The sequence below is a fragment of the Stegodyphus dumicola genome, chromosome 4 (genome assembly GCF_044657685.1).
Source record: "Stegodyphus dumicola isolate Sdum_Otavi_A_Nest chromosome 4, ASM4465768v1".
NCBI classification, from domain to species: domain Eukaryota; kingdom Metazoa; phylum Arthropoda; class Arachnida; order Araneae; family Eresidae; genus Stegodyphus; species Stegodyphus dumicola.
In genome coordinates, this window is record NC_140771.1 from 19,459,357 (window position 1) to 19,482,995 (window position 23,639).

Consider the following 23,639-nt stretch of genomic DNA (forward strand, 5'->3'; position numbering starts at 1 on the left):
TATGCAACTATCAAAGCCATATTTATTATATAAATCAAGGTTGGCCTAACTTCAGGTTAGTAAGAGCTGCACGTTTGAATTCAGGAATGTTCGAGAGCCGCATCTAGGTTTTCTAAAAGCCACAAGTTCATATTTACATCATTATAGAAGTAGTGGAGGAGGTTTTAAATAGAAAGAAATCCCTGATAACTTTGTAAAAAGAGTCTAAACTAATTAATTACTTCTTTTTGGACACTGAATAGTTTAAGTTTACCATATTTCATACATACAAGCCACACAAATTGACTGCGAGAGTCGTAACAGACCTGCGAGTCGCACTTTAGCCACCCCTGTTATAAATAATTTATGGTAACAATCACTTTGACTAATGAAGTGTAAACAAGCTAACTAGCTGTTGAAATATAACTGCTGCTATAGTGTTTAGAACTGAGAGGTTCAGATCTTCAGTTTTGAAAAGTTTTATGTTATAAACTATAGATATCTGAGATCACAAGTATTGACGGAATTAGTGCATATAAGAGATGACTGTGCTTATAATTCCCATTTTGATACTCCTTAAATATGTTTCGTAATACCTGTAATTCTGCTGAGAAAAATATCAGTATATGAAGATCCAATTCTTTGAAAAGATTGTTACCTGGTGACCTACAGACACATACCTAGCGAATGATTTGCATTTTTATAGCCTGCAGGTTATATATATATATATATATATATATATATATATATAAACGCTGATAAACAAAATAACAATTAAAGCATGGGAATCTATGTGTACTTGGTATGTGGGACATTGCTATTGTCATGCATATCCAAAAAAATTTGTAAAATACATGGCAGTTCTCAAGTTACTAAAATTTGTGGTATGAATAATTAGAAAGTATTTGAAGCTTGTGATTATACAAAATTGTTTAAATGATTAGAGCAAACATTTTATAAAAAAGTTGCTTATAAATATTTTTAATTATTTCTATTTTAATATGTGTGAATTGTGATAGAAATATAATTTACATCAATTTGTTGTCCTTTGAAATTTTTTTTTAAATGTTTTTTTTTTTTTTTTTTTCTTTTTTCACTTTCCTGCTTTGTAAAGTTGTATTTCTTCTTTGCAAAATATTCGTTTGAAATTCTAAAACTGTTCTTTCAATTTTGCAGCTTGTTACCTCTGGAGATGATAATAAAGTTTTGGTTTGGAAAACTGCTAACTTAGAAAGTATTACAGATGACAGTGAGATAGTTTCATCTTGTGCCTTATATTCTAAAGGTATGTCAAAAATGGTATAAAAGTTGTTTCTGTTGCCTAAATTCTTCTAAACTCCTAAATTTATTAATAATTTCTTTAGTTTTTTTATCGATTTTTGTTCTTGTTTTATACCATATGACTTTTTGGAGGGAGGGACAGATAAGATTTGAAATGGATATGTAAATTGTTTCATATTTCTACAGATGGATTTATTGCTTATATTTTTTTTTTATCCCACTTTTCAATGGCCACATTTCAAGAAGGGCAAATGGTCCATTTTTAATTCAAACTAAGTTTTTAATAGGATGAACCATAATTTTTTATATTCTTAAAAATCATAGATTAAATATGTCAAAAGTAATTAAATTAAATATCTTTCAGCTGTTATATAAATGAATTTGAGTATAGACAAATTTATTAATAACAGTTGAAGGATGCATAATACATGCAGTCAAATAGCAATTATGGAAACTTCATGTTAACCCGCGAGAACTTGCACCAGATATGATGATCCATTTTCATTCAACATTTTTGTTATTAGTTTTTCAGAAATTTGACATAGTGCGCAAATTTTTAAAATTTGCATATTGAACTGTGCCCAAGTAATTGAGGGTGTATTTTAAAAGAAAATGAGTCCAGGTATAAAATACGAGGGGAATTTTAGTATCATAGTCAGATACTTTTCTCCTGGCAATTTAGGAGAAATTTGGAATTTTGAATCCCCTACCTCCCCCCCCAAAAAACTTGGCTAGTTGGAGGGTTAAGCTTTCTGGTAATATATATTAATCTAAAAATGACCTTGCATGTATTTTTTATACATATATTTATGCAATTATACAATATTTATGCAATTATATATTACTTTATATATTTATGCAATACACATGCACAGTCGAACTTTGCTATAACTAACTTATGGTTGGACATATGCAGTGATTTGCTGTATCCAACTTGATAAGAAAAGTCGATTATATGACAAAAGTATAAAAACGGTGTTTTTATATTTTTTTGAAAACAAGTAGTAAAAAATAATGATGAATTCAAATTTTGTGAAGAACATCCAAAAGAGAACTTATAAGGATAAACAAAATTTCATTCTCTTAAAGATAAATGATTTTTGTAACCCAAATTCATAAGATTCATTACTTCCTCTTTGAGTGGCAAAAATTTAAAATTTCCAACATAATGTTAGCCTTAAGTAGAAGTCTGTCTGATAACTTAATCAAAAGAACCCACTTACATTCTTTGTTTTAGTGGCATCAAACTGGCAATCTTATGCGCCCAGAAATATATTTCCTGTAAATTAATTAGCATTATTTTGACAAGAACTGAAGAAAAAGTTTAAGATTTTAATGGTATTTAATCCAATTTTACATTATTTTCATCGCCAATGATCGTAAGTAATACTCGGGAAATTCTAAAATTGGAACCAATTAATTTACACTTCAATGTAAATATTAATCAAAGGTCTGAAGGTACAGATTTGATTAACTTAAATTAGTTCTTGTCAAAAGATAATTACCTCAATTGTATAGTCTCCTTTTCTGGGAGCACATTTACATGGGAACAGCTTTTCCATAGTTGAAAATTAACAAGTCTATAAAAATTGACTATGAATATCTACAATTTGTGATGAAGATACTTTCTAGTAATTTTATGAAAATGGAAAATGCCAGTGAGGTGTAGCTGAAAGATGTAATAAGAAATAAAGTTTATAATTAGATATAAATATATACATCATAAAATACATTTTATACATACATCATAAAATATGTAATAAATAAAAGAAAGATGTCTTTCTCAGGAAGTTTTTGTATAATTTATTTTAGTTGAATTTAAAAAAGTAAGTTATTTAATGGTTACTATAATATATTAGAATGATATGAATAAATATCAGTTGAAAAAATTTTGATATTTAGCTGCCACTACATTTGGATTACAAAGTATGAAAGTTATAAATTTCTTGCAGGTACCGACCTTTAGATTTCTGGCAGAAAATAAGTTTAAATATGAGTTTTTTTTCTTGCCTCATTTTTATATGTATATTTTGACAAATTGTAGCAAAAAACTTTGTTTTCTTACATATATGTTACCGGCAATGTATAAAATCCAGCATTTGTAGAATGCCTAGACATTTTATAGAATGCGTAAAACTGGCCGGCAATGTATAAAGTGATTAACACACATTGCCTAAGCATTTTATAGAATGCCAAATGACAAACTGGCAATGTATGAAATACACGTGCAACTCTTTTCCAATAATTAACAGAAGTTTATAAATGATGTAAAAAGGCCAAAACGACTGCTAAGAGGAAACAATGGGATTATTAGTTGCTGAATCACTATGATGTAATGTGTGTTGAAAACAAAAGTAAACTCATTTATCCAGTGCCAGCTATTTCATGTTACTTGAATTCATTTGGCTGCTGGGGACAGAGACCATGACGGAATGTTGAAGAAACTTTAAACCAAATACATAAATGTTACACGGAATGATATTGAACGACCTTTTTGCCAGAAAGGGGCATTATTGTAAAATCTAATGATTTTTCTGAATTTAATTTGCATTGTCAGGCAGATCCTGTTTATTTTCCAGTCAGATAGGGAATATAAATTTATTATGGTGTGGAAAGGTCATCTCACTAATTTTTATTTTATGCATTTAGAATAAGTTTTTTAATAGCAGTTTCATTATTTTTTCAAACTAACTTTTGTATTTTTCAGGAATGAACACATTTTAAATAATAACTTATCATGACCTTTTTTTCATACTTTGTCTGGAGTGCATTTGTCATTCTATAAAATGCCTAGGTATTATATGCGATGTCTAGGTAAAGTATATAATAATTCTCATATTTCATACTTTGCCTAAAAACACTAGGCATTCTATAGAATGCTGGTGTTTCATACATTGTCGATAACAGATATATATATGTATGTTTTAAAATTTCAGCCTGTAAACTGCTTTCAGATCGGGAATCTGACCCATGTACAGTTTTGAGTTTGAAACAACTGACATACACCACAAACAAAGAATGCCATGCAGTGTCCTAAGATTTGTTTATCTTGTGGTTGTACTTTTAAATTGGGTATTACACTTGTTTTGTGTAGACTTTATTTAGAACACCGAGAAAAGTAGGGTTGAACATAAATGGAAAGCAATGTAAAGGTATTTTCCTTTGTGAGTGTTAAATGGATCCTAACATTCTAAACGTGAATACTATTAAAGATAGTAATTTTTGCATTAAAACTTACAGAAATCCTAGAAAAAATATGATAAATACAAAAACGTTTCAACAGAAAATATCCATGTAGTTTGTTATATCCAATTTTCATATCTTTGGAAGTTCGCTCTTGGATTGTAAAATAATATTAAGTATATAAGAAATTAGACAGGACCAAAGTGTTTGTTTGTTATATCCAGGGATTCCTTATAAACCAGGTTCGTTATAGTTGAGTTTGACTATATTAGATACTATATTTACTTGTGTATTTTCCCCCTTTGCATATTTCCCGCTTCTTACTAGTTGACTTATTTGGGAATTTTTGGGTATATGAGTTCTGCTTAATAAAGCAATAATAGAGTAGAACTTTAAGAAAACAGGGATATCTAATACTTTTGATGGTTCTGAAGATCATTGCGCATGGGAAGATGATGATGATGATGGCTGGGAGTATGAATCAGATGACACAGACAGTTCCGGCAGCTATTGAAACATTTGAGACCTAAGGAGTAGCAGTGGACAACAATCAGAGGAGGTGAGATTCAAGATACAGGCAAATGGAAATTAAAATATCTTGTTAGATACTGTAATATTAATATTGTTATGTATTCTTATTGGAATATGGGAATAAAGTTTACCTATAATTTACTCGGGACGATAAATGCATCCACTTTCGGTTTTACACTGCACCATTCCACTGCATAGAAGAGCTTGCTAATTCATAATGAATGGCCGATTAATAATGAACATGCCAGCTTCACGATACGTGAATTTATTTTGCACACACACGTAAAAAATAATAATAATATTTTACAGAAGAGAACTTAGCAGAATATGCTGGTTCGCACACACCACACCTCTTCCTTTTGCCTCCTTCACTCAACTGCCCATCTTGTCGAGTTTCTTTTGCTGGCACTTCTGCATCGAAGTCCACATTTGGTGAAATTCGCCTTCTTGGCATTTATACATAAGTTTTGAACCTTCCACGTCCCTCCTTGGGAAGCGTATACATCTGCTTAGAGACCATACACACAGTCGAAAATCTAAGTTCGTTGTTTATGAATCGCTAAGTTATAGTAAGATTGTATCAGTTTCATCATACCTGTTTCACTGTACATGGTTCAATGTACCGGTTTAATTGCATCCCTGCACACATACACACATACAAAGTCCTACCCTAAATGTGCCATTAATTTGAAGTATACAAATTAAATATACAAAAACCTTTACATACCCAATACTTATATATGATAATATAACAAAATTCTTAATTTTACATGTAACAACATTTACATTAAGACACACAATACTACATTAATTATTCATAAATATGTAATAATTTCTTTCAATACAATACAGCTATCAAGATAGCTAACAAAAACAATAACAAAGTTTCCTTTAAAAATATTATGGAATGACTTGTGAACATACAACAGGAATAAATAATCTGAAAAATGATGGCTCGGTATGAACCACACAACTCAACTCGCTAAACATATGTTGATGCAAAAGATTTTTTACATTCATAATAAAGAAATAATACACATATGATTGTCCTCTCTTCCCAGATATTTCATTTTTGTAGTAAATAAAATTTTATTTTTCAGCAATGTAATTATGTTCTTCACAAAATAATTTTCTTGTGTTAAACCCACTGAAGTACGACAAGTGAAAAAATGCAATATAATGGTCATTTGCTACAACTTCCAACCTCGTTGTAACTTTATGTAGTAGAAACGGTTAAAAATCTATGACAAAGGGAGGCCCAACGACATACATACAAGCAATTATGGGAGATAAAACTGCCAAAATATTCAGCCCCTTTCCATCTTCAAAAGCAGCTTCCTTAGCCTTTTCATTGATCATCAGCTTTGCACACACAAGACTCCGAAGGAAAATGACAGACTCTAGTGGTATCGGATGTAACAAGTTACATCAACAGTAATTATAAGGACAAGGACAATAGCAATAGTAATGGCAAGAATTTCACCCGTGGATTACGGACTTGGTACTTGGCCAGATAACCATTTCTTAGCTGATTATGCTCTGAACCTGCAGCAGTCTGAAATATCGTAGTTGCATCCTGACTAAAACCAATATCATTGTGAGCTCTACTTTATTAAACGTATTAGATTTCAACTTAGTCATTTTATATGAAGAAGCATTTTCCCAGTCTGCAATTTTCTCCTGTACTACTTCTCCTACCCCACGCCACACTCCATTTTTCTTTTCCACTTTAAAATAACGTTATTCAAAGAAATCAATTTTACATCCATTATCTAATGGTACAGTCCAATGAATCTGAAATCGATCAGAGTACATGCTCACATTTCCTCCAGGGGTAATAAATTTTGGAGGTTCTGGAGTCCATTCAGCAGGCATAACAATTTGCTTTTCATCACTCCATTCACCAATACCAACCTCATTTCTTGCAGCAAAATGGAATTTGTATGCTGTTCGAGGCTTTAAATTTTCAAGCACATATGGGAAACCTTCATTCAACTATTGGTTGATCATAAGGCTCAAACAACAAAGGCACAAATGGGAAGTTCCCCATGATCAATCAATTTAAAATTAATTAAAAAACTCTCATCTCAACACACTAAAAGGCACACTCTTGTTTTAGGAGATTATAAAAATTCTGTTGTCATTCTCTTCTTTCCATCAATTAGCTATAAAGTAGCACACATTTTGCAGAAATTTAACTTTCGGGTTGTGTATTCTCCCATCAACAAAATTCCGAGTTCCATACTCAAGGACCCCATTCTGGATATGAATTCCTGGGGTATTTATAGGATTCCTTGCCAGTGTGGTTTAATTTACATTGGCCAAACTAAGAGAGCCTTAAAATTTCACGTCCAGGAACGTGAGGCATATGTTAGAAAAAAGGAAACACAGAAGTCTTCTGTTGCTCAACGTTGTTGGTCCGAAAATTACACTTTCAATTTTTCTGCTGCCAAAATTATTCAAAAAACATTTTCCATCGGGAAACTGGATTTTCTAGAGGCATTTCACATTCAAAAAAATCTTTCTGTTCTAGTTAATGATCCTAATTCCAATCCATCTTTGCCTTCGGCCTTTAAAGAAATTATGTTTTAGTTCCGGTTTCATCAACAGATGGCACCACTTGCTTATTCCTGTCCAGACTTTCTTATCTTATCATTATTTCCTATCTTGTTCATTTGCAGTTTTGCAGCTGAAGATGGTGGTTTGGTAAAACCATCGAAACTAGTCCTGTGAAAAGTTTGAAAATATAACGCTGATTTTTGTTGTTTGACTTCTGAATTAGTTTCAGACAATGCTTGATATGCAGTGCTACATATCAACATATCACTCACTAATTTTTTAGACACTGCGCAAGTTATCGGTACCTCGTCATGAAAGCCATCATTGATTTTCATAGGAACCATTCTTAACATTGCAGTTTCAGCTTCCAAAAATGTAGAAATAATTTAAATTTTCCCCTCTTTGTCGTCACAGTCGTCAGGAACCAAGTCACTCCGAATCACAGATATTTGAGCTCTGGAGTTTACTACTTCTTGAAAGCTTATCTATCCACACTTTATTCCTACCCTGTTTAATTTATCAAATTCGATAACATTCATTTCAGCCAAAGGTGACATTAGAACAGTAATACGGGCAGAAAGTAACTCAACATCATTTTCTTCACTCGTTGTTGTTGTTTGTATTAATCCACCTGGTGACTTTTCTACCTTAGATTTGGTATATTGTTCCTTATGGGACGGACAGGCTCTTGCAAAGTGCGTTTCTTCACCACAGACAAAGCATTTAGGTTTTGAAACGAATTTCAGTTTTGTATTAACTGAAATTTCCTTTCGAATTTGTGATTTTTGTGGATTATATGTATTGTCATTTCGATATGTGTTGCTGATTTCGCCTTCGCTCTTTAAAATTTGATGGACCAACTGTATTTTGATTGATTCCACAGACTTCCTGTTCTGAAGGTTCACTAGCCCAGTTGCCATGCCAGACATTCTCTATTAATTTATTACTAGAAGCATATCTCCTATCATTCTCTCTCATGTTCTCATATTCGTCTAACCAATTGGTTAAGTCGGATGGAAATACGATTTTAGCCCAATCTTCTATAAAATGACGTTTTACTTCACTCGATACTCTGCTTTTTATTTGATCCGATATCATAAGATTCTTTAATTGTTCAAAGGTCGTAACTTTTAAACCTGTAATCCATTCTTTGAAATAACTCTCTATTTCAAATGAAAAATCCTTTCATGTTTTATCATGTGATTTGAAAAAATTTTTGATGGAATTTTTCAGAACTTAAATTTTTTAAGAAGGTCTTTTACGTGTTCGTAATTCTCAGCTTTATCAACAGGTTCACATGCTATTAATTGTGCTATTTCATAAGGCAATAAGCTCAAGAGATATGAAACCCTGTCTGTGTCTTTTACGTGAGCTCTACTAGCCTGCCTTTCAAATAAGGTTAAATAAAGGCTTATGTTTCCCTCTTTTAGATTGAATTTCTGCATTAACTTCCGAAGTTCATAATGCGATCTTATGTTCTCATCAAACTGCCCCAAATAGTAAGTTGCTTCCGTGTTCTTACTAGCTGTTTCTATTCGTAACTTCTCAAGTTCGAAATCCATTTTCCTTTTTGATTCTTTTGTTCTTAATGGTGTTTAATAATTCCACTACAAAATTCTCTTTTTGCTTTCTATAATTATCCTTTTTAAGTCTATCACTTTATATTCTGGAAGTACCTTCTCCTCAAGTTCCTCAGCTAAAATTTTTAAATCTTCCTTTTCAGCTTTACCCAGGAGAGCCATTCTTAACACTTTATAACAAGTTTCTTACTAATAACCAAAATTATAATCACTAACTGAACTTAAAGTGTGCGTAACGTTTTACAACTTGTAACAAAACACAATCATATACTAAAATACATTTAAAAGTTTTACCTTTAACTTTTCTTATCTACTGTCTTTACAACATTGTTATCTTTACAAACCTTTTAGTTTCTTTATATTTCAATTTTACCATGACAATATTTCATTTATACAATTAAAGCATTCTTAATAATAATACTATAATCATCAATAATTCTAAATAATAAATGGCAAATTTAAGTAATATACCAAATTATCCAACACTTTACTCAAAAAATATTAGCTTTCACATTTAGAATTCGTACAATTATTACTTATTCACACCAAACAATAATAACTCGTATATTTAACTTTAGAAGAAACCACTGTAAAACATTCTCAGAAGTAATAGGAATAAATACATTATTTTTATTAATTTCAGAAATAATCAGAAGTAATATCTATAATTTATCACAATTTTAATGAATACAATGGCTAACTTTAACAATATTTCAACACATTCATTTAGAACGTTCTCAGGGGTAATACTTGCAACTTATTAGAATTCTAAAATGAGTAAAATAAAATGGCAACCCTTACGATATTTCAAATTAACTAACACTTTGCTAAAAATAATATCAATTTTACAACATTTGATATGATTTGCAATTATATTTATTCATATTATATAAACCAAAAGTAAATATATTTTATTTAGCATCTAAACCAGAATTAACAAAATGGCACAATAACTGAAATTATCGTGTGCAGGAATACTAAGAATTTAATTTCTCGCCTTTCAGATTTCCTCGGGTATATAATGATTTCTTTTATCTTGCCGGAGCTGTGGCAATAAAGTTTAACTAGAATTTACTCAGGACGATAAACGCATCCACTTTCGGTTTTACAATGCACCATTCCACAGCATAGAAGAGCTTGCTAATTCATAATAATAAATACCGATCAATAATGAAAACACCAGCTTCACGATACGTGAATTTATTTTGCACACACACATAAAAAATAATAATATTTTACAGAAGAGAACTTTAGCAGAATATGCCGGTTCGCGCACACCATACCTCTTCCTTTTGCCTCCTTCACCCTACTGCTCATCTTGTCGAGTTTCTTTTGCTGGCGCTTCCGCGCCAAAGTCCACATTTGGTGAAATTCGCCTTCTTCACATTTATATAAGTTTTTGAACCTTACAATGGGTTTCTTTTAAATAAATAATATTACAATAATTACAGATAGTTTGTTCATGAATACTTTTAATTTATAGTGTTCTTACCATAACCAGATTCTTCAGAAATTGAATTATTTGCATAATTTTCCCCTCTTGATTTCATATGATAAAATAAATAAAAAAGGAGAAAATATGCAAGTAAATATGGTATATGTATTCGAGAGAAACCAATACACAATTGTTTGAAGGGTTTTCATTTGTTTATTAGTGGAAAAGTTACCTTTAAAACATTTTTTTTTAACTTTTAAGGATTATTTTTATTATTCTATTGGATTGAACTTTTATTTTTTTACAATCTATGAAGACTATTAAGTTTTTGTAACAATCTGTGTCTTATTTTAATATACAGAAAGTATTTCCGAATTCAACTGACAAATTCAGAGGATTGGTAGTAGGCATCAAGAGGACTAAAAATTACTATAGAACATGAGGTAACAAAGCATATTTAATGGACAAAAACTGCAAAAAATAGATGTTGAGTTGGCAGTGAACCTATGAAGAGAGTGGCCAAGCAAATGTACGAGGATCAGGAACACTGCGGTTATGAAGTAAAAAACATTCTCGAATGCAAATTTCTAATACATATGGGGAAATAAAAGCAGCAAGCAAGTATACATTAGTGGAGCAGCACAGAATTTGCAGGTGTTAAACTTCATTCTGAGACAACATGTCAGGTTACGTGAACAAGGAATATGCATCTGATTTACGGCTGAGCAGTTTTGAATGGACACCTAGCACAGAGGATGTACCAAGAGCAATATCCAAGGAGGTGTTTTCTGAAACATACCGCCATCATGAACATCGATCAACGGCTGCAGAAGACGAGAACCTTCCGAATAATGAGGCATAATGCAGGACAAGAATGTAGAATGCACACCTGAAACAGAAAACCAAGTATTGCAACAGTCTGCCGTTTCCCTGTGGACCAATATGTGATAAGTTGCAGTTGAACTGGGTATTCTTTATAAAACTGTGTGGAAGGTTATGCATGCAGAAAACATACACTTCTTCCACATGCAGAAGTTCCATCTTGTAGGTGATGCCGATTGCTTTCTTTAGGTAAATTTCATATGCTGGATGCTTGATGCCATACAGAATGATTCACATTTTCTTGCCACTGTTTTTAATCTCTGATGAAGCCTGTTTCATGAGAGAAAGTGTGGTCAACATGTACAATGTGCATATGCAAAAAATCTGCACAGCACAGGCTTGTCAAAAATGAAAGACAAGTTTGGTATTAGAATTTGGTCAGGGATTCTCAGAGATCATCTGTTAGTATCAAACCTTCTGCCTGAATGCCTCAGTGCTACAGAGTACCTTGTTTCCTGTAGTAGGTCTTTCTGGATTTGATATAGGGAATATCGGCCACTGTGCGGCAAAATTGTGGTTCATGCACGATGGTGCACTAGCACATTTTGTGACTGCGATGCATAACCACCTCAATGCTAGATATCCTGGGAAGTAGAATGGGCATGTTGGATCTGCTGCTTGGCTTTCATGCTCCCCGGATATCAATCCCTTGGATTTCTTCTTCTGGAGCCACATGAAATTGGTTGTATATCAGATGGCTGTGGATATATTAGAGGATGTGACAGCATGAATCATTGCATATCAGCACATCAGGTATGTTTGAATGTATGCCACAATCCTTCATCCGTTCGTGTTGGCTGTGCAGTGATCTCTGCAGCCACAACCTCAAACAATTCCTATGAAACTCTCTCGCTATCCCCTATCTGTTGTGGAACTGTGATGCACTGAAATCCTGCTTTACGACAAATAAATGTTCTTTTACTTATTATCAGCCCCTATTGTTCCATTTGACATTATACCCTTCATAAATATTTCTGCATTTTTTCTACCACTAAATGTGATTTTTAACCTTATGTTCTTTGGCAGTTTTTCATTCCCTACTTATCACCACTTTGAATTTGTTGGTTGAAATTGGAAATACCATGTATATATATGTAGTTATGCAGTCAAATACTGAAAATAAGCCGACCTGAAATCTTCCAATTCCTGAAATCCGCATTGCCTCTCAAAATATAAACATTCAGTTTATAGGTTCCGGAAACCGCAACATTGAGTACGAAATATCGAAGAAAAAATACTTACTGAATAATGACGTCATAATTACTGAATAATAATGAGTCATAACGGAAATACCAAATTATTGACACCATAATAAAAGTTTCCCCCCCTCTAATCTGCATCGAGGTAAGAAAGCAGACGATTCACTTAACTCTTCTTTCAAGTTCACGATTCATGTTGTATTTTCTGACCTTTGTTATTTCATGAGATTATTTGGTGCTGCCTTCTTTTTTTATCCGGATATTTTGTGAATAAATTAAGAATATTTTAAATTTCAGCCCTTTTTAATACAATTACAGATAAGAAACACACTCATTTTACTGCTTGCAACGTTGAAAGACATAAACACGTTGCATTGACGGTAATGCAAAAAGTGGAAATTCTGCAAAAGATGGAAGCAGGTGCTATTCCTCGGTTTATAGCAGAATCGTATGGAATGCGACACGATTGTGTATGATATACGGAAAAATAAAGAAAAGCTGTTGAAATTTTACAGCAACAGTGATTCTAACATCGGAATCTGAAACCAGAAATCTTTGCATGAGGCGAAATCGGCAAACCTCGATGCTGTGTACATATAATAATACAATGAATAACATAATCAATTTATGTAATAATAATTTAATGCATATAATAATTTATTGCTATAATGTATATAATAATTTAATTAAATGTATATAATATGCCTTATTTATTTTGCACTTTTAGTCTGAATATTATGATTAATCTTTTCTGTCCTGAAATCCGCAAAATCCTAAAATCCACACAACCTCTGGTCCCAAGCTCTGCAGATTTCTGGACTTTTATTGTATATGTATGTACACACACATATATATAATATGTAATTAAATTTTTTTAAAAAATAATATAATCATGCCTAATAATATTTTGTGCATTAAGCTGCTGAAAAACTATCAGTAAAGGCATAAAGTAAGAAATTTAGATCCAATTTTACAAAAAAAATTGAAATTCATAAGTAATAAATTTAAAAAAGGCCTATAAATGTGTAAAAGAATTTACTAAATGTTAAAACCAAAATATTTCAAACAAGTAAAACCCTAATTCAAAAAATTAATGAACAAAAAAGAATGTGAAAGAAGAGGAATTCAGTCAACTTCAATGCCTCCTCAAGGAAGAGGACATTGAAAGCGATTAAAATCTCTCTTCCATAAAAAATACTTGCTTTTCTGTATCCAGAATTAGCCGATGAACCATTCGATCACTTTCGAAATTCTGGCCCCTCCCCATAGCAATGAAAAACAAAGCTAATTCATTTTATAATTTAAGTTTTCAATTCTTTGGATTAAGTTCTCTTTGTTTCAAGGTAAAAAATGTTGATATGAATTTACTTTGTTTTTTTCCTTGCTTTGGATAGGGACCAGAGTTTTCGGGTGTACTATTATAATTAAAAAAAATACATTAGAATGGTTACAGAAAAGGATTTTTTATGGAAGAGAGATTTTAATCGATTTCAATGTTCCTCCTCCCACACGAAGAGGCATTGAATTCATCTTCTTTTACATTCTTTTTTGTTCATTAATTTTTGAATTATTCCTTGCTTTGGGGAGGGGCCAGAATTTTCGAATGAACTATTATAATTAAAATACCGTAATTTTGGGTAGATAAGCCATGGCTTATAATTGTTTAAAAGTTGAAAATTTAGGTCTGTGCCATCCATATCTGAGGGAATTATTTTTTCCCTTAAAACAGTAGTTCAGGTCGTAAGTTATGCACAAGCGAAACGGATAAGCTAGAATTTCCTGCAATTTTTTAACCTCGGATTGCACTAAGGCAGTGCAATAAGTTCAGACTCTCCTAACTAAGATAGATGGCATTCTGTGTAAAAACACCATAATGCATGTACTTTCTGCTAAACTCCATAGTTGCCTGTGTTTTCCTAGAACTTTTTTTTTGTTTTTGCAATGGAAACAGCTACGTTTACTTGCCAAGTGCTGTGTTCATTCTTACACGTTTTTACTGCTTTGTAGTTTGCTTTTTGTTTACCTTATCATTCGTGCTTTAAAAATGTTATTACGACTTCTACTCGAAGAAAAATTTATGCAGCTGCTTTTAAGTTTTTGGCGGTTAAGAAAGCGATTGAAATTGGAAATTGCAGTGTGGCTAAAGAATTTCAAGTTAACGGGCGATGCATTTGGCGGTGGGAGTCCGAACAAGAAGAGTTAGAGAAAATGCCTAAGAATAAAAGATCTTGTCGAACTGGTGTCATAGCCTGGCCTATTTTGGAAGACAATTTAGAGAAATGGACAATGTAGTAGAGAGAAAGTAGATTATCTGTGTCAATATTTAGAATTTGCCTTCGAGCAATGGAGCTAATTAGTGTTTCAGGTTCACGAAGCAAAAAAAAAATTATCTGTCAGGACCAAAACAACAGTTGGACAAAAGCTTCTCGTAGACCGGCTTGGAAAAAAAGGTAGCTTTTTTGGAATACATATCTAAGAAAATTAAAGAACAAAATTTGAAAAGAAGGCAAATCTTTAATTTGGTTGAAGTGCCCATTACTTTTGACTGTCCTCCGAGCAGAACTGTTCAATAGGTGAAAAAGCTATTTCAGTATTAACAACTGGGAATGAAAAGACTTCATTTACTTGTGTTTGGGTTGTGCTGCCCATAGAGAGAAGTTAAACCCTTTGATAATTTTCAAAAGAAAACAATTAGAAAGGAAACTTCCCTAAAGGGGTTATTATTTGCGCCAACGGAAAAGATGAATGTGCGAAGAAGTGATGTTGTTTTGGCCGAGAGAAATTCATCGAAAAAGGTGCTTTTTTTCAACCCCGAGGACTCATCGTTCTGAATTCAATGAGGATCATTTAGCGGATATGGTCAGGTCCAAAGCAAAAAAAATTAGCATCGATGTCTCAATAATACCAGGTGGGCTTACAAAATTTTAGAGCCGCTGGATCTCACTATCACTAGAATTTTCAAGCATGAACTACGAAAGCATTGGGAGGTATGGATGCAAAGCGAACTCTATTCTTTCACAAATTCTGGACGAATGAGAAAAGCTTCATGTGCAGGTTTTATGGGGCGATAAAAGCATGGCAATCAGTCCGAGCTGATACGATTGTATCAGTTTTCATTAAATTGGAAATCATCGAAAAAGAAAATGAAAGTGAAGATGGTGATGTTGAAAGAAGTGATTTAGAACAGAAATGATAAAATTGGACTTGATGGTCATTTGTTATATTTATTTAATTCTGACTTTGACTTTCTGATTTGAGTCGGAATTTGAAGTTTTTGCATAAATAAATGTAGTTTAAATTTAATTAAAAAAAGTATTTGGTAATCTAATTTATGTATTCTTTTCATAATATGGCAATTTATGGTGAAACCCATAAAAATAATACAGTCAAAAGTCGTTAATCCGGACTCGTCGGGACTTCGGCGATTCCGGATTATCGATTTTTCCGGATTATAGATCATCAGTTTAAATCTGGTAAAATGGCATGCAGAAATTATAAAATTAAAAATATGAAACCGTAATTTACGAAATAAAGAACAATTATGATCTAAAGGGTATCAAAATTTACAAAAAAAAAAAAAAAGAAAAAAAAAAGCTTAATATTTATTTGTTTACTTTATTAAATATTTCTTTCAATGTAAGTTGTTCGTTTTTTATGTGATAATACATTCTCTTTAATTCTATAAACAGACATAATTTCTAGTTCAGTTACAAAGTTCCGCTGTTCAAGTCCTATAATTGCTGTGACGAGAATACCCACTAATTTGTCAATCGAAATTTTTTCGTTTTCAATAACCTCTGTCACTTTCTTCGCTATCGGAAGCGAATTATAATGACGAGGCATTTGATTTAAATCATATCAAAGACGGAGTACATCGAGATGAAATACTACATTGAGTAAGGAATTATAAGCCAAATAAAATAAAAACATCTGCCCTGAAGATAAGGATACTGCTAATAGATCAACTTCCAATTCATTGCACGCTGCTGTGGAGTTAAAGATAAACAAAGTTTAGATAAACAAACGTTAAAGTTTAGATAACCAAAGGATATGCCTTTATCTATTTTTTGCAGCACTTCCACTTTTTGTTTAATGGTCTCCGAAAGATACTTTCGCTTTGTATATTTTTTACATATTAGTAAATATATATCGGAAATTCTATTTGACATAATCGAAAGTGTAAGCTTACTTTTATAAAATTGCTCTAACAGTCTGCAAAAAATAATAATCCGGATCCAATTCGAGTATTAAGGAACAAAGCAATCTGCAACATTAACTGAAATAGATAATTAGATAATTTTAGCTTAGCTTATCCTGTCCGTTATACATTAAACGCGCATTCGTAAACGTATTTTAGCACACGCAAATTCGCAGCGGTAAAGGTCTTACGCGCATGCGTCAATGCGACGCATGCGCAGAAAGTTTGTAGCTTTGAGGTCTGGATTATAGATCATTCCGGATTATGGGTGTCCGAATTAATGACTTTTGACTGTATCTATTAGAAATCATCAGAGTTCGTTTTCAGCAAGTTCAAGGTAAGATGTTTCTTTCTTATTTATATATTACTGATTATACTTATGTTGTGCTATAAAATGATATCGATGATTATTACATCAATGTGGCAGGGAATTGCTGAATGAATATTAAGTGGCACGTTTTGGAATGCTTTGCTGCCGCACAAATGGCAGTGCGCCTTTTCTGATGAACTTAAAATTTTTTTTAGTCAGTTATCACGTGTGTGATGTATTTGCCAGGGCGGCTTATCTACTCGAAATTGTGGTACATTGGAATGTACCGTAATTCTGTACTAACTGCACCAGTGGATCGGCTGCCTTGCTTTCGGTGGAAGGAAAGAAAGGTACATTGTAATGGTTAATCAGCTAATTCTGAATATAGAAAAGCAAAGATTTTTAATGGAAGAGAGGTTTTAATTGATTTCAATGTTCCTCCTCCTGACAAAGTGGCACTGAAGTTGGTTGAATTCCTCTTCTTTTACATTCTTTTTTTGTTCATTAATTTTTTGAATTAGGGTTTTACTTGTTTGCAGTATTTTAGTTTTAATATTTATTACATTCTTTTATACATTTATAGGATTCCAAAGAGGATGCTTAATAGCTACATTGGTTATTTTTGAAATTTATTACTTATGAATATATATATATGTAATAAAAATGAGTTTAAAAAATTCTAGTCCATTTTACAATACATAATCAAGTGCTCAAGCTGCTTAAATTAAATTTTAAATTGCATGAATTTACAAATTTACTATTCCAGAGACCTAGGAAAAATTTTTGAAAAATTAAAAGAACATAAGATTAAAATTACGTAAATCAATAAATTTACTACTCTCTAGACCAGGGGGAAATTCTAAAAAAATTTTTCTTTGGTTTAGGGAATAGTACATTTATTGATTTTTTGTAATTTAATATATATATATTTGTATGAAATATTTTTTAAAAAACTTCACAAACTACCTAATGTTAAGATTGGATAGTGCAACCCTTTTGAGAAAGATGTTATCGAATTTACTTATTTAGGTTTATTTGTTGTTCCTAGCGTAATGATGCTAATTTTTTTTTTCCATTTAAGGAATGTTTTAGTTATTTTGTTAAGGTTTTTGCCTTTTGTGTGATAAGATCGTAAATGTGATTTTTTCACGAATAAGATTTTATTTGTGAGGTTTTGTAAAAGCTTTTACTTCTTGTATTTATGTATGTACATGTTACAGTTATGACTATTAATGAGTATTATTTTTTAAATAAATTTCCCATGTTTGTTATTTTATACCTTGCTTATTATTGTATTTAATTTAACTTATTTTTTTCTAGATCCAGTTTTGAAATCAAATAAAGAAGATTTAGTTTTATTTACTCCCAAAACAAAGTCATCATTGGACAGATTATCAGTAGTAACTCCTTGCAATTCTCATACCAAAGTCATAACAAATTTCTTCTCGCCTATTACATCTTTCAAAGTAAAGAGTGATCTTGTTAGTAAAAATATTGATGACAAACAGCAGACTACTGTTAATGACTTGACAAAGGATAACTGTGTCCTTACAAATGAATCTTCAGTATCAGAAATTTGTACTCAAATTTTATCTCCTTGTAAGGTATTGAATAAGAATAATATAATGCCTGCTTTTTCTTTAAAGCAAACTGATAAAAGGAATGAACTACAGAATAAGAAATCTCATATTAGTCTTGTTGTTCCTAGTTCTAGTCATAATAATGATAAAGAAAATAATAAAGAAATTACATATATTGGTACTATCAGGGAAAATACCCAGGCACTGAGCATAAAGAGAAAACTAAATTTAAAGCAATCTGCTTCAAAAATCAGGAGAACATCAAGTAATTCCAAGACCAAAAGTAACTCCAGAGTAGTAAGTATATTCTTTTTATCATGTATAGTTTATCTTCATTGTTAAGATTATTTTATTTGAAAAATCAAATTATGTGCTGAAAGGAATAAATTATCAAACTAGAAGAGAAACACAATGCTGCTAAATTTAAAATTAGACATCTCTTTGTGGGGAAAGGGGAGGCACAACCTCAAGATGGCAGAGACTTTAAATAAAACTCAATCAAACTGTGGTTTTGAAGAAGAGAGACTTCTCTCTAAATGCTTTCAATATTAAAAATCTATGTCAACCTGTGTTTGCTTTTTTGTCTAATTTTAAATTATAAATCTGTATTAATATACTGTTTAAAATATGTAATAAGTAAAAAAAAAAAGAATATTATTATCTAAATAATTTTTTTCTGTGAAATGATGAACAGTTTCTTTAAAATTGTTTAACATATTGCAGTTCTAATTAGATATATAGATAAATAAATAAATATTTAACCTTTTCATTAATAGCTAATTAAACATACATTTAGTAATTAATGAAAAAGGCAATAAATTATTTTTGCTAGCATTTTTATGGAGGGGAGCCTGAGGATAGATAAACCATGTTATATGCAGTTACTTTTGCAATTTCACTTGTCAAGGAGCTGTGGAATGCTGTGAATCATATATTTACCATGGAGATATATTTTGAAAATAATGGTTATATTTTAAAAATATTGGATTCAGCAAATATTTATTGATGGTTCAAATGACATTTCATTATTGGTTGGCATGGCAAAGTTTCCAACCATGACACAATGTTTTTTTGTGGGTACAAAACTTTAATTTTCAAGATATGCATTAAAATGAATGCCAATCAAAACCTAAGAAATGCTTGATTAATGAAGACTATTGAAGCCACTAGGCTTGCACTTAATCAAACTCTCAACACTCTTTGATCTTTCATATACCTACTGTCTATTATTCTGAGAATTTTAATGAAGTGTATTTTACATTAGAAATTATAATTTGCTTTACATATATGCAGGGAGTAAAATAGAATATAACCATATATGCAGGAAGTAAAATAGAATATATTGTTTACTTAGTGGAGGAAAAGGTGTTAAAACATTACCATATCTGATAACATTTTTGTTAAGTGCAAGAAACACTGAATTGTTTTTTACTTACTCAAAGTGGTTACTGGGATATTAAAATATAACACAGACATATTAAAATGCTAATGTTAATGTAATAACAATCTAACATAAAGTATTGCTAACAAAGTCAATCAAAAATTTCAGTGGAGAATATTTTTAGTCACTTTATAACTTGTAATAAATTCATTTTCTTTCTCATATATAAAATACTGAAGGTAATAGCTTAAAATTTTCAGTCCATTCTGTCAGCTAATTTGTTTATTTTAGATATCTTCTGACTGACTGCTCAATTTGTGGACCGAAAATTGTGTAATTTTTAAAAAATTGTGTAATTTTTTTTGCATATTTTAAATCTATATACATTGGAGAATTGAAAAATGCATTTTTCCTTTCTAGAAAATATTTTTTTTTTATAGATTTTTATCATGAGGAGCTAAGTTGCCAGAAAAACCAATTTCAGATGTTATGACCTAAAAATTAAAAAAAATAAATAAATAAATTTCAGTCAAATTACAGTTAATTTCTATTTATTGCATAATATAAAAAAAAATAAAATATATAAAATTTAAGAAAACATAAAGCACTGAGGAAAAAATATCTTAGAAATGCAGTTTAGTAGAGTTCAAACAGGGTTCAAGGCAAGTCCAACTTCACAGTCTTTGCATCAGATTCAATAAATCTAATTATTAATGTAATCAATAAATCTAATTAGTAATTAAATAATCAAGATAATCGCTGAATGTTTTCTAGCAGCCATTTCTGTAAGAAAAAGTGGAGTTTCAGCAGTAATACCACATACCTTCAAATGCCGCAATTCAGTGGACAATTAATGATATGTGTTGGCCAAAGCGTAAACTAAACATCTAATACTTTATATAATTTATTTCAGTTGTTAAATGGGGGGGGGGGGAACGGGATGCACAAACACATGCCTGCAGGATGAGCAGATTTTGCTACATTTGGGTTGCCCTCCAGGGGATGAGCAGCCAGATGGTTAATCTGATTAATCGTGCACTCTGAAAAAATAAAATTTAAATGTGTCATATATAGTATATAACTACCAAAGGTATTTTTCATCCAGTCTATGAAGTTTCTACAGCATTGTTTATCTTATTTTTTAATTAAAATTATTAGGAATGAAATTTGTTTCAAATATTTCAAATACATGAATGCCATCTTAACTAATTTCATGTTTCGTTAGCCAAAACACCGTAATTCTGTATCGAAACCTTTTATAGTGAATATGTAGACTGCATGAATATCATTGCAGATAACTGAAATATAAAACAAGGTGAATGATTACATTTATTTTAATGAATTAATGAAATTTGAAATAATATGTAGATTTGCTACTAAAGGAATCTTAACATAAAGTATTGCAGTTTAAACCAGGAATACTTTAAACTAGTATTCCTGGTTTAATAAAATTAAAATCAGCATAAAGTAGTATATACTACCACTCAAAAAAAAAAAAAAAAAAAAAAAAAAAAGCAAGCAATAGGCAAATCATTGTAAATGAAATCAAACTTATTCAATGAATTTGCATATTTACAAAATAAGTTTTTGTGAAAATATAAGACCACATATTAAAAAAATATAGCAAGTAAATGAAAAAAGATATTGTGACAAAGATACTCAAAACCAAAATTTCACTTTAATTTGAATTTCAGTTTTATTTTCAAGCAACTGTTTAATTTTCTGGTATTTAAAGCTTTCGAAATAAAGTACAAAGTCCGTAATCCGAACTCGTCGGGACTTCGGCGATTCCGGATTAGAGGTTTTTCCAGATTTCCAGAATTAGGTGTCATCAATTTAAATCTGGTAAGATGGCGTGCAGAAATTTTACTATTAAAAATATGAAACCGTAATTTATGAAATAAAAAGCAATTATGATCTAAATGGTATCAAATTTTACAAAAAAAAAAGGCTTAATATTTATTTGTTTACTTCATTAAACATTTCTTTCAACACGTGCATGTGTAAAGCATACGCGTGCAATGTATGCGCATTCTCTACGCACATGCGTAAAGTTTGTAGCTTTGAGGTCCGGATTATAGATCATTCCGGATAATGGACGTCCAGATTACGGACTTTGTACTGTACAATATTTCATTGAAGTACTTATTATATAATTACTCTTTTTCAAAATATTTTCTTTTGGATGCCTTTCTTCACATGCTCATATTCTACAATACTTATTGAAAAGTATGTTTTTATTCTTCTCTAATTTTTTTTTGCATGCAAAGGAGTATTTATGTGAATTATTGAATGTTTTTTAAGTATTTTTAATTTCTGCCTAAGAAAAACGATATAAACTGTTTATCAGAATTTATGGTATGTATTAATTTTTAATTATATCTGTAATATTAAAAAAATTATATCAGTTTTTATTTTTAGGTGAAGAAACAGAGTTCTGCTGCTGATAGAACTTTGAAGAATTATTTTCATGTTGAAATATCACCAAAGAATGATTGATTCTTTAAGTATAATTGTTATATGTAAAAAAACTTTATAAAGTGAGATTCCTCCCACCATCTACTTCAGTAATTTATGTTTGTAAATGTGCAAGTATTAAAATAAATATACTTTTGAAGTTTGGATTATTTACTTTTAAAATATTGCAGTTATTGTAATAGAAGATATATAATTTACTCAAGATTTCTTGTATTTTGCGAGAAAACATTTAACATGTAATTTCAAAATTATTTTTGAAGGTATTTATTTGCAGTTTTGAGTGTTAATAGCACTGAATTTTAAGCAAATTATTTTGGGGGGGGGAAATCGTTTTTAGCAGTGAGTTTGAAGTAGGGAAAGAGTAAGATTATTTTACTAATTGCCATCAGAAGCAAAAATTTACACATATATGAACTGATAAAATTTTTTATCCTGAAAGGTATATTATATGAAATATTTCATTTTGTTAAAAATATTAAATAGTCAACTGTTTTGAATTATATGGAGTTGAGTTTAATGATGATTGTAAAACAGAATATTAATTAAACTGGTAATTTGTACTAAATACTACTAACAATAAAAGTATATATCACTTGGATAGAAGAGAAAAAGAGGGTAAAAAAGTTTGTAAAACTATCCTTAAATTTTGTGGATTTAATGCAGGATGATGAATCCAGAGAAGTCTTTGATATAATTAGAAAGAACTGTCTTCTTTTGTAAATGTCTTAAGAAAATAATTGTGTTAAATATATGAAAGAAATGATTTTTCAGCATCTCATTTCAAAAGGATAACTGAATGAGTTTGGTTTTTAAAATGCAGTAAAAAGTAATATAATTTAAGATAGAGAAAATATATGAAATTCATATCTGAAATGGTTGTAAAAATTTATTCCTTAATTTTTATTTTTGTGTAAGAAAATTTGGATGTGAAAAATTTATAATCTTACTTCCTTTAAAAAAAAACTTATTTTATGTGCTGTTGTTTCTTTTCCAACTATGATAATCTTACTCCATGTTTAATATTGAAAATAATAATAATATTTGTTAAAAATAAGTAACATTG

General features: G+C 30.7%; 1 protein-coding gene across 3 annotated transcripts in view; it reads left to right on the forward strand.

Annotated features, from left to right (window-relative positions):
* l(2)dtl (WD40 domain-containing protein denticleless) overlaps positions 1 to 22,720 on the forward strand; it is a 55,557-nt gene extending 32,837 nt beyond the window's left edge. For 2 of the 3 annotated variants that reach the window (XM_035359259.2, XM_035359260.2), the window contains exons 13-15: positions 1,156 to 1,264; positions 18,458 to 19,014; positions 22,520 to 22,720. In XM_035359259.2, coding sequence (XP_035215150.2) covers positions 1,156 to 1,264; positions 18,458 to 19,014; positions 22,520 to 22,597 — 744 coding nt within the window. In that variant the 3' untranslated portion in view covers positions 22,598 to 22,720. Of the gene's footprint in view, positions 1 to 1,155; positions 1,265 to 4,877; positions 5,003 to 18,457; positions 19,015 to 22,519 lie in introns of those variants that run through there. The other variant, XM_035359261.2, reaches the window with a different exon arrangement.
* Positions 22,721 to 23,639: the final 919 nt, after the last annotated feature.